We start from the raw sequence: 16,181 nt of genomic DNA, 5'->3' as shown, positions 1-16,181 counted from the left end.
GGGGCTTCTATGTGCGGGGGGCTCTGACAGGAAGGGAGGAGCTCTGATATGATGGGGAACCTCTGTTGTGATGGGGAACCTTGTGAAAGGGGTCTTCTGGTGTAAAGTAAATTTCATCAAGGTGATCATGTACATTTTCCCAGGCCCAGGTTTCCCATTGAAAGATAATATTTACATTTTTCACGTTAGACTTGAGATTTTACGTACTTTTAAAGGGTGTCATGAAAAAAGATGAGAAACTATAATTTGTTTTGGCTTTGTCTTCACGCAAGCAATACAAACCTCACACAGGATCTAAGATTTCCACCCTCTAATATGTTCTACTTTAAAACACATCTCTAATCCAGTCTATTCTTGGGCCTGCAGGCACTGGGGAAAACCCTTAACAAATTGCAGACCAACAAGGGCAGGTCCATCCCCGGAAGATGCTGCTAGAGAAAAGGGTCTCAGTTTTCCTTATAGTAGGAACAGCACTGGTTCAGTTGCCTATATACTGACGCCATTATTGCTCGCATTTTATACAAACTCAATTTTTTCACAGTTTGTTAAGGGCAATGTCAGCCATACAACTGGTTCCTAGTGCTTTACCAATAATAACAAAAACAAACATAATAGTCAAACATGTATGCTTTGTGTTAAACATATGGTATTGCCATTTCAGGGAATATTTCATTTAAGAAACCTTCAGATCTGGGATTTCGATGCTTTACAAACTTGCCTAAGGCATTTACTTTACTTTCTTATCTAAATTCCCAGAGACTTTCTCTGCTTAGTTTGTGTGCCACAATATATATGCATGGTATAACACAAATTGGTACAGGGATGCAATTAAATTGTCCCTCTGTACAATGCTCAACCTTTTTCGAATTCAGATGAACAATGCAAACGTATGAGGGAACCTAGCAAGATAATTCCCTTTGCTGCCCTAATACCCAGTATTGCTAGCTTACAGGTAAAAACATCAGTGTACCTACAGCTGTGCCACGTTATGAGACTGCTTTGGGACCTATGACCAGAAATGCCTTGGATTCTCAATAAACACAACACAAGCTGCTAAAAACACCAAGATTTCCCCAATAACATGGTTAAAATAATGTAGGTAAAATGACCAGTGCCATTTCTCATAGGCTACAACAGATAATTCAAGAGTGTGCAAGTGCGTATATAAAAAGGGAGAGGTAATACAAATTGTTTAAAGTACACCTGGCATTAGAAAAATATGAAGGCTGCCATTGCTCCCCTCCTGAAAATGTAGCCTGAATTCTGATGTTTTCCTTTTTCATTTGCAACACCCTTGTCTCTGGTCTGTGACTCAGGCCTGGTTCACGCCTATGTGTTTTTTTTTTTTCTTTCGCTTTTTGCAGAAACGCATTTAACATGGTTTCCTATGGGACACATTCACATCTATGCTTTTTTCAGCCGCTGCGTTTTTTGAAAGGGTCAGAGATGATATACCTGTAGGTATACTTTAAATGTAGAGCTACTTTTTGACTGTGCAGAGTTCCATTAAAGTATAAGTAAAGGCAAAACTTTTTTTGGTTTTGGATAAAGTGGAGAGGGATTAGAACCCCTGTCAGTTTTTATTTATTTCTGTGTCCCCGTTAAGGAGATTCCCCCTCTCTATTTGTCCTGTTTGCCATTATCTTTGAAACTGAAAGTAAAAGAAAATCCCCCATTTTGGGTTGCCCTTAGAAAATAAATAGAGGGGAAATCTTCTAATTGGGATGCTAGTTCTGGTGACCTGGGGGTCCCCAGGGAATTCTCTTAATTTGCAGTTTTTTTCCTCACTTCCTGTTTAGTTATAGGACAGGAAGTGAAGAAAAATCTCCACAATGGGGCATGGATGGTGAAAAAACAAACGTTTTGCCTATAGTTCTACTTTAAGAGAAAGGAGAAATGGAACTGAAAAGAGACTTCTAACATCTGTCAACATCTGTGCCTTCACCTCCTATACCTTGCAGTTCTCTTGCTGAATTCACCCATAGAGGTCCTGAGGTGGACAGAAGAGAGAAACAAAATAAGGAAAAGGTTATCACAATCTGTATGTTATGAGGCTTGGTGTTTCCCTAGGAACAGGGCCACAAATGCCATTATGAGAAATACAGCCCTGCTACCAGCACCACGTAAATATCTTGGCACATCCCAATGCACATGTGGATATTTTAAGAGCAAGCAGGTATCTCCCAGGTTATTGTTCTCAAAGTGCTCGTCTACAGCTATCACAAAGAAGGATCCAACAGCCTATAATTCCACATGGAAAAACAGTAACTATAACCCTAACAAGAAAAAGCTAATGGGGGTTTAAAGGTACCAAACCATGTAGAACAATAACTATGAAAAAAGGAGAAACAAAAATTTAAAATAATTTACTGCCTTTTACTAAGTTAAAAAACCACCATAATGGTGGAACATGACAATCAAACACATAAATTATAGGTCATAAAGAACCAAAATGTGTTGGATAAACAAAACTATAAAATGTAGCCTAATCACAATTCATGTAGTAACTGATACTTTTAAAATTTTTGTGGCATCATAGGTGTCAGTTTGCAATTGGTTGATTGCTCCAGCCTTGAGCTATAAATTGATACTTTGTTCATGTACTCCAATGCATTTCACGGGGCAAGGCCCGCTTCTTCAGGAAGACAAAGTATAGGTTCCTACAATAAATTAAGAATAGGCCCAAAGACACATTATGGATATATGACCATACATAAAATTGAGAGAATAATAAGAATAAAAGGCTTTACAGCGTTTACCAGTTGGCCATATTGATGACCTCCCATAGGACCAGTGCAATGCATGTGGGACATTAAGCTCACGCCTGGATGGAAAGAGGCCCTCAGCTAGTGGTATTAGTAACCACCAGTCAAACGGAACCCCGTATCCACTATAGAAAGCTTAAATATCATTGTAGAGAATTAAAATCTGCAGTAGTCAATGGTGACCCCCATTAATCCCAACTACACCTCTACTCCCCAAACTGATCATCAACCCTCCAGGGGGGGGGGGGGGAATCACCAATAATGGGAGGAAGAAGTACCAAAAGTATTCTCATGACCTCCATATCTATATCAGCTTAAATATATCTAAATGGTTCAACATAATACAGAGACATCTATGGATATATATGGCAAAAATACAAAAAAAAAATCCATCCAGGTACATACCACGATAAATAGTGTTAAAAGGTGTTGGTAGATATCCAAAGGGTGCTCCAGAAATGAGGGTACAGAGAGTGTTAAAGCCACTTCCAGAAATAGGGGAGATGGCATCACCCCTACTCCCCCAGTGTAGTCCTGAATTGTAACTGAACCTGCTGGCCTTAAATATCGATAAACTGCCACCAAATTGGCGGTGTTAGTGCTGTACTGCTGTCAGAACCACGTGAATATCTTGGCACATCCCAATTCGCATGTTGAAATTTTAAGAGCAAGCAGGTATCTCCCAGCTTACTGTTCTCAAAGAGCTCATCTACAGCTATCACAAAGAAGGATCCAATAGCCTATAATACTACATGCACAGCATTTGTTTGTCATGTATGCTGAACCATCTTATTCACCAAAGGGGTTAAAAAATAGTGCAAGATTCAGATAGCTGTTTTTTCTGTTGTCAAATGTCCACCTAGTACTGTCTTAGGATATACAAGAGTTACTTCTGCAATTTTCAGATGGATCAGTGATCCTTTTTCAAAGGTCTTTCCAGCTAGTTCTTTCATCTGTTGCTATTGGTTCTATTTAACAGCGGCTGACTGAAATCTTATTAAAGTAGGTAAGCCGTTTGGATTAAATAACCATTTGCACATACAAACACAGTCAGGCTACTTTCACATTGATCCATGGAAAAACGCAGCAGGTTTTTTACAGGGAATGTGACTGAAAACAGCACCAAAACCGTAATGCTGGTGCATTTTTTATCTGTTTTGTGACTTCTATCAGTGTCCAGCAGAGCACTGGTTAAAGCTTGTAGGAGGAGTTTTCATTCTCCCTTGATTGTCCTGTGAGGCTGCATGACCCCTGACCCTCTGTCTGCATGCACTCTCCCAAGAAAAAAAAAAACTCTCTAGCAAAACACACCAAACTGAGCATGTGTAGCTTGCCTCAAGGCTCTGTCATATCAGCAAATGGACTGGGGACAGTAAAATAAGGGGAGGATCAGAGAAGACAGGATCAAACAGCCTTTTTACAATGCAGAGGATTAACCCCTTAGGTTCCACTGTAAGTATAACAAGCATGCTTTACTGCATATACAGACTGATTTTACTGTTGTGGGTTTAGTAACACTTTAAGTTGTATAGGTATGTACCTGCTATTAACAAAATAGTGCATTACTGAAATAAAATAAAAAATCACATTGAAAGAAAACATGAAAATGACTCACCTTACTCCAAGGTTCTGGAACCTTAGAGTTCATAACTGGACCTTACAGAGGGATCTTGGGAAAGCTTAAGAATCCAGTTCTCCTGAAAAGATGGTACAGCATATCACAGATATGACATATCTTTAGTGCCTATACCTAGCATTGATGGTCAGGAACTATAGCTGGCTCTGTCTGATTAATCTAAAGCAGTCCCCTTTCCCATAAGGCATGTAGGCCTACTGGTACTCAGTTGCCCTGGGTCTAATACAAAGGACTATAGTGCCCAGCCACTCCGGGGGGGGGGGGGGGGGCGGGGGGGGATTGCAGGCGCAAACTGAGCACAGAAAATAGGTATTTGAACTGAGCACAGCGAACAGGTACTTTTGATTAGCAGACAGGCAGAGTGGTCCAATGACAGTCCAGGTTCAGAGCAGGCAAAGTACAAAGAGTAGTCACAGTCAATCCTTGGTCAAAGGGCAGGCAGAGTTCTAAGCAGGGTCAAAATCAGATCTGAGGTCATCAAGAAGGGAATCCAAACAAGCTGGCAGGGCAGGGCTGAAATGCAGATCTAGGCACGGGAACAAGGCAGGGAAACAGGGAGCCTGAAGCTTCGCAGTACTGCAAACACTATCACAAGCATGAGACTACAGGCTTAGCTGGCTTGAAACAGGTTTGGTCTCCACCCACAGACTGCCTACACCAATCACCCTACAGGTGGACAGACAGACAGGGAGAATGCAGCTCAGTCAAAACCAGGATACTGGAATGAGACCAGCAGCTGACATGGAACAGGAGTATTACACGCTCCTGACAATGTTCTTTTGGAATTTATGATCCTCAGCTTTTCCAAGATCCCACAAGAACACCCTACAGGACCCCAAAAAAAGGCTCAGATTTTTTTTAATGATTTTTTCCTAAAGTGTATTTTTGACATTTTGTAGTGCAGCATTACAAAAGCAGAGGGTGGGGGCAGCTGCATAAGCCAAACCCGAACTTAGTACAAAGTCCGCTTTAATTCATCAGAATTTATCCTTATTGGTTTAAAGTACTTACAACACAAAAGGTTGTTTTTTTTTTAGTTTTTTTTTTATTTTTACTATTGGTTACTGCAGTTTGCACATCACTCATGCCTTGTTAAACCATCTGCCGGATCATGTTTTATATAAAACTAGCAAAAGAGTGTCAGTTAAATTGTAATAAATTACCTTTATGTGTGTTAGAAAAGTGAGATAATGAACGGTTTATGTGTTGGTGTTTTAAGTAAATGTCTTGATTTCTGTGAGGAAAGTATAAAAAATAAATCAATTAATATATTAACAGATAAAAAGCTGTGACTGTGTAATAAAAATGTGTATATGTAGAATGAATAAAAATGTAACACACAGTGTCAGAACACATCACATCATGTCAACTGTCACTATTTAAGTTGCAATCAGAACATGTTACCTGTCAGTATGTGGAAACATTCTACTCTGTAATCATCTGTCACTATGACACACACCTGTCACTATGGTTTTACTGCAGACATGGATGTAAGATTTTGAGGAGCAGGTAGTAGTAATTAGCTCACTAACACTGACTGACTAGGTAGAGAGGATTACTGGTAGGCAGTATTCAGAATGGATGTCACGGGAGCTCATCAGCATGAAAAGGGGGAATGGAATGACCAGTACTAACTTCTGTATAATTTTACTAGGGTGTGGAGTGATCTTCATCACAATTTTCTGCCTGTTAGGATGCAGAGTAATCTTTATTGCATAGTTCTACCTGTTGGGGTGCATGGGGACTCTCCATCCCAAGGTTCTTCCTGTTAGGATGAAGGGTAATCTTCATCATATAGTACTGTATGTTAGGCTAGCCATAGATTATGCAATTTTTTTCCATCAACCATGGGTTAAAGGAAAGAAAAGTGCTCCATTCCCCTATCAACAAAGTCAGTGTTGATGGGGTAATTCAACCTGCTGCACTATTGTATCCTGACAGCAGGATGTTTTCCATGCCATCAGAATACAATGATCACTGCTGCCAACTATAGCCAGCGTAAGTGATAGCACAAAAAAAAACCCAGACAGACTGGTTGTACTGAAGTCCACCGATAGATTTTCAGTAGATTTATGGCTGGTTTTAGAGTGCAGGGTAATCTCCATCCCCATAGCACCACTTGCTAGGGTGTAGAGCAATCTACATTGTATAGTTCTGCTATAGGGGGTGCAGGGCAATCTACATTGTATAGTTCTGGTAGTTAGGGTGCAGGGCAATCTTCATTCTATAGTTCTGCTTGTTAGGGTGCAGGGCAATCTTCATTCTATAGTTCTGCTTGTTAGGGTGCAGGGCAATCTTCATTGTATAGTTCTGCTTGTTAGGGTGCAGGGCAATCTTCATTGTATAGTTCTGCTTGTTAGGGTGCAGGGCAATCTTCATTCTATAGTTCTGCTTGTTAGGGTGCAGGGCAATCTTCATTGTATAGTTCTGCTTGTTAGAGTGCAGGGCAATCTTCATTGTATAGTTCTGCTTGTTAGGGTGCAGGGCAATCTTCATTGTATAGTTCTGCTTGTTAGGATGCAGGGTAATCTTCATTGTATAGTTCTGCTTGTTAGGGTGCAGGGTAATCTTCATTGTATAGTTCTGCTTGTTAGGATGCAGAGCAATATTCATTGTATAGTTCTGCTTGTTAGGGTGCAGGGCAATTTTCATTGTATAGTTCTGCTTGTTAGGGTGCAAGGCAATCTTCATTGAACAGTTCTGCTTGTTAGGGTGCAGGGCAATCTTCATTGTATAGTTCTGCTTGTTAGGGTGCAGGGCAATCTTCATTGAACCGTTCTGCTTGTTAGGGTGCAGAGCAATCTCCATTGTATAGTTCTGCTTGTTAGGGACCAGGGCAATCTTCATTGTATAGTTCTGCTTGTTAGGGTGCAGGGCAATCTTCATTGAACAGTTCTGCTTGTTAGGGTGCAGAGCAATCTTCATTGTATAGTTCTGCTTGTTAGGGTGCAGGGCAATCTCCATTGTATAGTTCTGCTTGTTAGGGTGCAGAGCAATCTTCATCGTATAGTTCTGGTAGTTAGGGTGCAGGGTCAATCTTAATGGTATAGTTCTGCTTGTTAGGGTGCAGGGCAATCTTCATCGAACAGTTCTGCTTGTTAGGGTGCAGAGCAATCTTCATTGTATAGTTCTGCTTGTTAGAGTGCAGGGCAATCTTCATTGAATAGTTCTGCTTGTTAGGGTGCAGGGCAATCTTCATTGAATAGTTCTGCTTGTTAGGGTGCAGGGCAATCTTCATTGTTTAGTTCTGCTTGTTAGGGTGCAGGGTAATCTCCATCCCAATATTCTGCCTGTTAGGGTGAAGGGTAATCCCCATACAAATATTCTGTCTGTTAGGGTGCAGAGTAATCTCTGTTCCAAAGTTCTACCTGTTAGGGTGCAAGGTAATCTTCATTGTATAGTTCTACCCGTTAGGGTGCAGGGTAATCTTCATTGCATAGTTCTACCTGTTAGGGTGCAGGGCAATCTTCATTGCATAGTTCTACCTGTTAGGGTGCAGGGCAATCTTCATTGCATACTTCTGCCTGTTAGGTAGTTGAGTAATTTTCAATGCATCAACCTTTATGTTAGGTTGCAGGGTACCCATCACTCCAATGCTCTGCAGGTTAGAGTGCAGGGCATTTCCACTGCATATCTGTGCCTGTTAGGGCATAGGTTAACCTTTACTGCATAGCCCTGTCTGTTAGAGTCAGAGACAATCTTTATTGCACAGCTCTGAAGGGTTCAAGGCATTTTCTCTGTATAGCTCTGCCTGTTAAGATGCAGAATAATCTTTACTGCATAACTGCCTGTTAGGGTGCAGAGTAATCTTTACTGCATAACTGCCTGGTAGGGTGCAGGGTAATCTTTACTGCATAACTGCCTGGTAGGGTGCAGGGTAATCTTTACTGCATAACTGCCTGGTAGGGTGCAGGGTAATCTTTACTGCATAACTGCCTGGTAGGGTGCAGGGTAATCTTTACTGCATAACTGCCTGGTAGGGTGCAGGGTAATCTTTACTGCATAACTGCCTGGTAGGGTGCAGGGTAATCTTTACTGCATAACTGCCTGGTAGGGTGCAGGGTAATCTTTACTGCATAACTGCCTGGTAGGGTGCAGGGTAATCTTTACTGCATAACTACCTGGTAGGGTGCAGGGTAATCTTTACTGCATAACTGCCTGGTAGGGTGCAGGGTAATCTTTACTGGGATAACTGCCTGGTAGGGTGCAGAGTAACCTTTACTGCATAACTGCCTGGTAGGGTGCAGGGTAATCTTTACTGGGATAACTGCCTGGTAGGGTGCAGAGTAATCTTTACTGCATAACTGCCTGGTAGGGTGCAGGGTAATCTTTACTGCATTACTGCCTGTTAGGGTGCAGGGTAATCTTTACTGCATAACTGCCTGGTAGGGTGCAGGGTAATCTTTACTGCATAACTGCCTGTTAGGGTGCAGGGTAATCTTTACTGCATAACTGCCTGTTAGGGTGCAGGGTAATCTTTACTGCATAACTGCCTGTTAGGGTGCAGGGTAATCTTTACTGCATAACTACCTGGTAGGGTGCAGGGTAATCTTTACTGCATAACTGCCTGGTAGGGTGCAGGGTATTCTTTACTGGGATAACTGCCTGGTAGGGTGCAGGGTAATCTTTACTGCATAACTGCCTGTTAGGGTGCAGGGTAATCTTTACTGCATAACTGCCTGTTAGGGTGCAGGGTAATCTTTACTGCATACCTACCTGGTAGGGTGCAGGGTAATCTTTACTGCATAACTGCCTGTTAGGGTGCAGGGTAATCTTTACTGCATAACTACCTGGTAGGGTGCAGGGTAATCTTTACTGCATAACTGCCTGGTAGGGTGCAGGGTATTCTTTACTGGGATAACTGCCTGTTAGGGTGCAGGGTAATCTTTACTGCATAACTGCCTGGTAGGGTGCAGGGTAATCTTTACTGCATAACTGCCTGGTAGGGTGCAGGGTAATCTTTACTGCATAACTGCCTGGTAGGGTGCAGGGTAATCTTTACTGCATAACTGCCTGGTAGGGTGCAGGGTAATCTTTACTGCATAACTGCCTGTTAGGGTGCAGGGTAATCTTTACTGCATAACTGCCTGTTAGGGTGCAGGGTAATCTTTACTGCATAACTACCTGGTAGGGTGCAGGGTAATCTTTACTGCATAACTGCCTGGTAGGGTGCAGGGTATTCTTTACTGGGATAACTGCCTGGTAGGGTGCAGGGTAATCTTTACTGCATAACTGCCTGTTAGGGTGCAGGGTAATCTTTACTGCATAACTGCCTGTTAGGGTGCAGGGTAATCTTTACTGCATACCTACCTGGTAGGGTGCAGGGTAATCTTTACTGCATAACTGCCTGTTAGGGTGCAGGGTAATCTTTACTGCATAACTACCTGGTAGGGTGCAGGGTAATCTTTACTGCATAACTGCCTGGTAGGGTGCAGGGTATTCTTTACTGGGATAACTGCCTGTTAGGGTGCAGGGTAATCTTTACTGCATAACTGCCTGGTAGGGTGCAGAGTAATCTTTACTGCATAACTGCCTGGTAGGGTGCAGGGTAATCTTTACTGCATAACTGCCTGGTAGGGTGCAGGGTAATCTTTACTGCATAACTGCCTGGTAGGGTGCAGGCTAATCTTTACTGGGATAACTGCCTGGTAGGGTGCAGGGTAATCTTTACTGCATACCTACCTGGTAGGGTGCAGGGTAATCTTTACTGCATAACTGCCTGTTAGGGTGCAGGGTAATCTTTACTGCATAACTACCTGGTAGGGTGCAGGGTAATCTTTACTGCATAACTGCCTGGTAGGGTGCAGGGTAATCTTTACTGCATAACTGCCTGGTAGGGTGCAGGGTATTCTTTACTGGGATAACTGCCTGGTAGGGTGCAGGGTAATCTTTACTGCATAACTGCCTGGTAGGGTGCAGAGTAATCTTTACTGCATAACTGCCTGGTAGGGTGCAGGGTAATCTTTATTGCATAACTGCCTGGTAGGGTGCAGGCTAATCTTTACTGGGATAACTGCCTGGTAGGGTGCAGAGTAATCTTTACTGCATAACTGCCTGTTAGGGTGCAGGGTAATCTTTAGTGGTTAGGGCTGCATATTCAGGTGCAGGGTGAATATCACTGCATATCCTTCCCTAACAGAGTGCAGGGTCTTGGAGGGGCAATGAGTGTCATCCGTGCTCATCAGTCATGGTGTTGAATTTTGGTGTAAATGAAGACACGGTAGAATGATTGCTGCGGTACTGGTGGGTAGTAGTTTATGGTTTATGTTGTCCAAGGAATCCTAACAAGTACCTTATTTATAACATACATCAGATATATCTACTCCACTACTGATTCCAGATTTGACAGCTCTAAATGCTTACAAACCGAATGGTAAAAGTCAGCAATAGCCTAAGAACTGCATGGTTCAAAGGCATTAAAGCAACCCAACATAGTGGCAAAAATTACTTCCAGCAATATACAAAAGGCAGTTTAAATATATGTCTGAATAGTGATATTGTGTAGACCCATCATAAATTTTATTTTACTTTTATTGCAATTACTGTTGTATTTTATTTTTACTATTTTCATTTTACTTTTTACATAGTACACAATTATACAGGATGTGTCTTTACCAGTACCGGTATTTACCTATATAAATCAGCATATGGGAATAAATGTGGGCATTATTCAGCATAAAGACACATGAAGAATAAAAATCAATGTTAACACTTATCTGGAAGAGATACATTGTCCTGAGACGCACATGGGGTTAAAGAATACCTCCAAGCTGACATTATCCAGCTGTAATAGATACAGTGGCCAGACAATGAACAAGAAACACACAATCTATAACAGCACACTATTGGAACACCGCTGGAAGTAAAACATAGTGCTTTAACAAAGTTTATCTATTGTTATGTGGATAATTAAGCCTAGCTGCTTCTTGGAAGGCTACTATGAACCCCCAACTAATCATATCAAAAATACAACTAAGATACGACTTAAGTGGAAAGGCACCATTGATATACTAAATGGAAATGCATTACATGATTTCCTTCAGCAATACCTTGACATCACTTTGATACCTGAACATAGAAGGCTGTACTGGGTATCTATATGTCTACATCAATGCTAGCAAAGATAAGAGCAGAAAGCACAGTGTGATGACTGAGATGACAAGCAAAATCGGTCCCACAACCAAAAATAAACATAATAAATGCACTTACAGCAGCCACTTTAAACTAGACAGCAACCATAAGTGGATGACATTTATTTCCCTGAAGCACTGTGTATCATAAACAGGTTTTTTTTTTACTGTTTTCACTTTCTTCATCCTTTTTTACGTCAGTGCTTCTGATTCCCTCCAGGCTTTTGCAGCCACTTACGGTCTACATGCAAGCATCCCAGCACTGGCTACATGTCATTTATCAGGGCAAGCTCTTTGATGGTCACCATGGTGGGACATGCCTGTGTTATTAGTTTTAGCACAGCTGCCTAAAGTTTTCATCGAAAGCCCATGTGACAAGGTGACCAAGCAGGACAGCTACTGGGAGACAGAGTATTGTCACCCTCTAATAGAAAGTCGCCTGGTCACAAAGTTCGTAGGTCGAAAAAGTCCTACTACTCCATCTAATAGAAAATTCCAACTCGTCTAACCAATAGAAAAAAATGAATAAATAGAAAACCTTTATGTACAGAACCCTATACCAAGTGCCTGAACAAAAAAAAAAAACCTTCATGGAAAGATCATAGGTATAATTTTAATGAAAGATGTAGATTAAAAATGACTTTTGAAATGATATAGATTATTAATATTATTAATTATTAGGATGTTTATTGTTATTATTATTCATATCCTTGTTATTATTATACTTTTCTTACAATCTGTTAACATTTTGATAAAGACTCTGTGAAATTTTTAGTGACTGGGTTTACATCTACTTTAAGGTTGCATGTATACAATCGATACCAAAAAAAATGCAATTCAATGTGGGAGATTTGCTAAAAGTGCAAAATCTGGTGCAGCTCTGCATAGAAACCAATCAGATTCCAGGTTTTATTGTCAAAGCTTAACTGAACAAGCTGAAGTTAAAAGCTGATTGGCTATCATGCACAACTGCACCAGATTCTGAGTGCACCAGTTTTAGTGAATCTCCCCTAAAGTGGGTCTTAATGCAGATGTATTTTTACAATAAGGACATGCATACAGGTGGGTAAACATGCATCACGTTCAGATCCCTAACCAAAAATGGAAAAATCTGTGCTTGAGGACATGCATTCCCCCCCCCCCCCCCTTTGCATATAAACGAGTATACATAGAAAAAGAGCATTTTGGGATTGAAAACAAAGCAGGAGGATATAGAACTGGAAGTTTATACATTCAAACGCATCTAATGCAAACCTTTTACTGAACATTGAGGGCCAGTTCACACTACATACGTTTCAGTTGCTTTTTTTCTGCATCCAAAATGCACAGAAAGTAGGTGATATGGTTGTCAATGTCATAGTTCACATCAGTGCTTGTAGTTCCAGTTGCAGAAAAAAAGTAGAACAGGCTGCATTTTTCCTGCACAGAACTACATGCATCAAAAACGCACCCGAACGCACCAAAAATGCACATGTTCCTATTTAAATTGAAGAAAAAGAGAAGAGGGGGGGAAATGCACTGGAACGCGTCAAAAACGCATCAAAATTGCACATGAGTAAACGAATCTGGAATGCATCTGGACTGCGTTTCTAGAGTGTGACCCGACAAAGATTACGCAAAAAAAATGTGCCTATATGATCAATAAAATTCTGAAGGCTTCCTCAATGGCAGAGTTTTCTAAACATGACAATAGCTCATAGCGAGCCTCTCCAATATTTATAAATGACACACACTTGATTGACTAATTCCATTCATTGCAGTTACATTCTGTTTGTACACATAATCAAGTCATTGCAAGCCGAAGAGTTGTATTTCTCAGTGGTAAATGGCAGTTCCCGCAAAGGGTTAGCCATTGACCAAAAAAAAAAAATGACAGTTGAGGGTCAGAGGTAGGTGATGAAGCTGCTCTTACCTGCGATCTGCTGGTAGGGGACAGTGACCAGGCTGAATCCCTTCGCGCTATACGCCTGTCTGACCTCATTGCAGCTCCGAGCCTTCATTTCAGCACCGGCACAAAGTGACAGCAGCACAGGTCCCCAGATCCAAAGCATGCTGCAAGCTCCAAGCTGGAGGTGATCGTCCCCGAATCTCAGCAAACACTTCCCACTTCCTAATCTCCACAAATGGCATCCAAAGCAATCCTAATGTAGTGACACCACGGACGTGCCTTGACAAATGGAAGAGAAAAAAAAGTTTGGATCCCAGAATCCTGGGAGGGACGGTGCAGGGAGCAGAGCCTAGGCGCGACTCCGCCGCTCACCTGTGCAGGGGGCAGATGTGACCTGCTCTACACATGGCACGCCGAGCCTCTCCGCTGTGCATAGTGCATGCACACATCACCAGCCCTGACCCAGCCGGCAGCACCAAATCCTGGAGACAGGCGGAGAGAGCAGGCTGAGAAACGTGCTGTACAATGCATTGCCTCAATCTAGGAACAAGGCTGACAGGGAAATGTGGACTGGAGTCCCAGCCATGCAGCACCAGCTCTACAATCGCCTGTCATCTTCACCCATTCTTCTTCTATCATTCCACCGACACCATGGATCTCTGCAAAACATTCCTTACTATTCCAATGCTCTTTTCCTGCAGACGTTTACTGTTAATAAAATGTCTAGAAAAAGACAGTATTACATATTTATCCAAATTACAAATGAAATGAAAGGGATTGTTATTTAGTATGCCTATAAACAAAAGAGATTGACAATTTTCAGAAAAAAACAATATTTTTGACTTTATGCTATTAAATATTTAGCCAAATTACAAATGAAATGAAATGGAATGATATTTAGTATGCCTAGTATTCTGCTTGGATGCCACACGCTCCAGTATGTGATTATTATTATTAATATTATACAGTATTTATAAAGCTCCAACAGTTCGCTCAGCACTGTACATTACAAAGGGAGACAGAACATGTGACAGTGATCAATTTATTTGGCAGTCAATTACTTTTGACAGTTAATAGCAAAAAGTCAAAAACATTTTTTTTCTCCAAATTATCGGTCTTTTTTGTTTATAGCGCAAAAAATAAAAAACGCATAGCCAATCAACTATCACCGAAAGAAAGCTCTATTTGTGGGGGGAAAAAATGACGTAAATTTAATTTGGGTGCAAAGTTGCATGACCGCACAATTATCAGGTAACCACTTGTCCTGCATAGGATTTACCCTCCTTCCTCATGAGGCCATTTTTTGCAATACAGCACTTAATTACTTTAACTGACAACTGCGCAGTCATGCAGCGCTACACCCAAATGAAATTTACATCCTCCCCCCCCCACAAATAGAGTGTTCTTTTAGTGGTATTTGATCGCCTGTGCCTTTTTTATTTTTTGCACTATAAACAAAAAAAGGTTGACAATTTTGAGAAAAAAACAATATTTTTGACTTTATACTATTAAATATTTAGCCCAGGGGTGTCCAAACTTTTTTCAAAGAGGGCCAGATTGGATGAAGTGAACATGGTGGAGGGCCGAACATTTTTCCGAACATTCTTTGAACCATTACAATTTAATGCAAATAAATTATTTTATGCCAAGTTAATTGCAAACGACATACTTTTCATTTCATAACATTAAGATCAACTGACAGCTGAGTTTTCACAATGTATTGAAAATACATTTAAAAAAAACTTACCTGCACTAATGTGAAGGGTGAAAAAGGTAGCTGGAGCTGAAGTCTCTGCTCGGCAGCTGGGAGGGGAAGAGAAACACACTTCACGCTGGAAGCCCGGCCCTGACGTCACCGCCCTCTGTCACTCCCAGCGCTGCGCAGTCACGCATGCGCACTGCTGTCAAGCAGAAGACTGTCTGCCACAGAAGGGAGGGCCGTGGGAGGGCCACATTACACAGGGCAGGGAGGACTGTTGGAGGGCCGTATTAAACCGACCCCCGGGCCGTAAATGGCCCGCGGGCCGGACTTTGGACATGCCTGATTTAGCCAAATTATAAATGAAATGAAAGGGAATGATATTTAGTATGCCTATTAGTCTGCTTGGATGCCACACACGCTCCAGTATGTGATCAATTTCTTTGGCAGTCAATTACTTTTGACAATTAATAGCAAAAAGTCAAAAATACTGTTTTTTTTTCTCAAAATTGTTGGCCTTTTTTTCTTTATAGTGCAAAAAATAAAAACCGCACAGACAAAAAAATACCACCAAAAGAAAACTCTGTGAAGAAAAAAGGATGTAAATTTAATTTGGGTGCAGCTCGCATGACTGCGCAATTGTCAGTTAAAGTAACGCAGCGGTGTATAGCAAAAAATGGCCTGGTCAGGAAGGGGGGTAAATCCTCTGGAGGGCAAGCAAAAAGTCAAAAATACAGTTTTCTTCTCAAAATTGTCGGTCTTTTTTTTTTTATAGCGCAAAAAATAAAAACCGCAGAGGTAATCAAACACCACCAAAATCTCTATTTGTGGGGAAAAAAAGGAAATACAGAAATTTAATCTGGGTGCAGCATTACGTGACCGCCCAATTGTCAGTTAAAGTAACGCAGTGCTGTATCACAAAAAATGGCCTGGTCAGGAAGGGGGGGGGGGGGGGGAATAAATCCTCTGGAGGACAAGTAGTTAAAATCAAAAAGTCAAAAATGTTGTTTTTTTTTTTGTTTATGATGCAAAAAATAAAAACCGTACAGGCGATCAAATACCA

At 41.3% G+C, this 16,181-nt stretch overlaps 1 protein-coding gene across 1 annotated transcript in view; it reads right to left on the bottom strand.

The window, feature by feature from the left end:
- Positions 1–13,948, bottom strand: part of GPC6 (glypican 6) — an 885,938-nt gene extending 871,990 nt beyond the window's left edge. Inside the window, exon 1 of the mRNA XM_089680474.1 lies at positions 13,444–13,948. Coding sequence (XP_089536600.1) covers positions 13,444–13,582 — 139 coding nt within the window. The 5' untranslated portion in view covers positions 13,583–13,948. The remainder of the gene's footprint in view (positions 1–13,443) is intronic.
- Positions 13,949–16,181: the final 2,233 nt, after the last annotated feature.

This window comes from Staurois parvus, unplaced genomic scaffold (assembly GCF_062004578.1).
Source record: "Staurois parvus isolate SC_StPar_1 unplaced genomic scaffold, SC_StPar_1.0 ptg000243l, whole genome shotgun sequence".
Classification (NCBI taxonomy): Eukaryota; Metazoa; Chordata; class Amphibia; order Anura; family Ranidae; genus Staurois; species Staurois parvus.
Note: the sequence above shows the minus strand (reverse complement) of the source record. Positions and strands in the feature narration are given on the sequence as shown.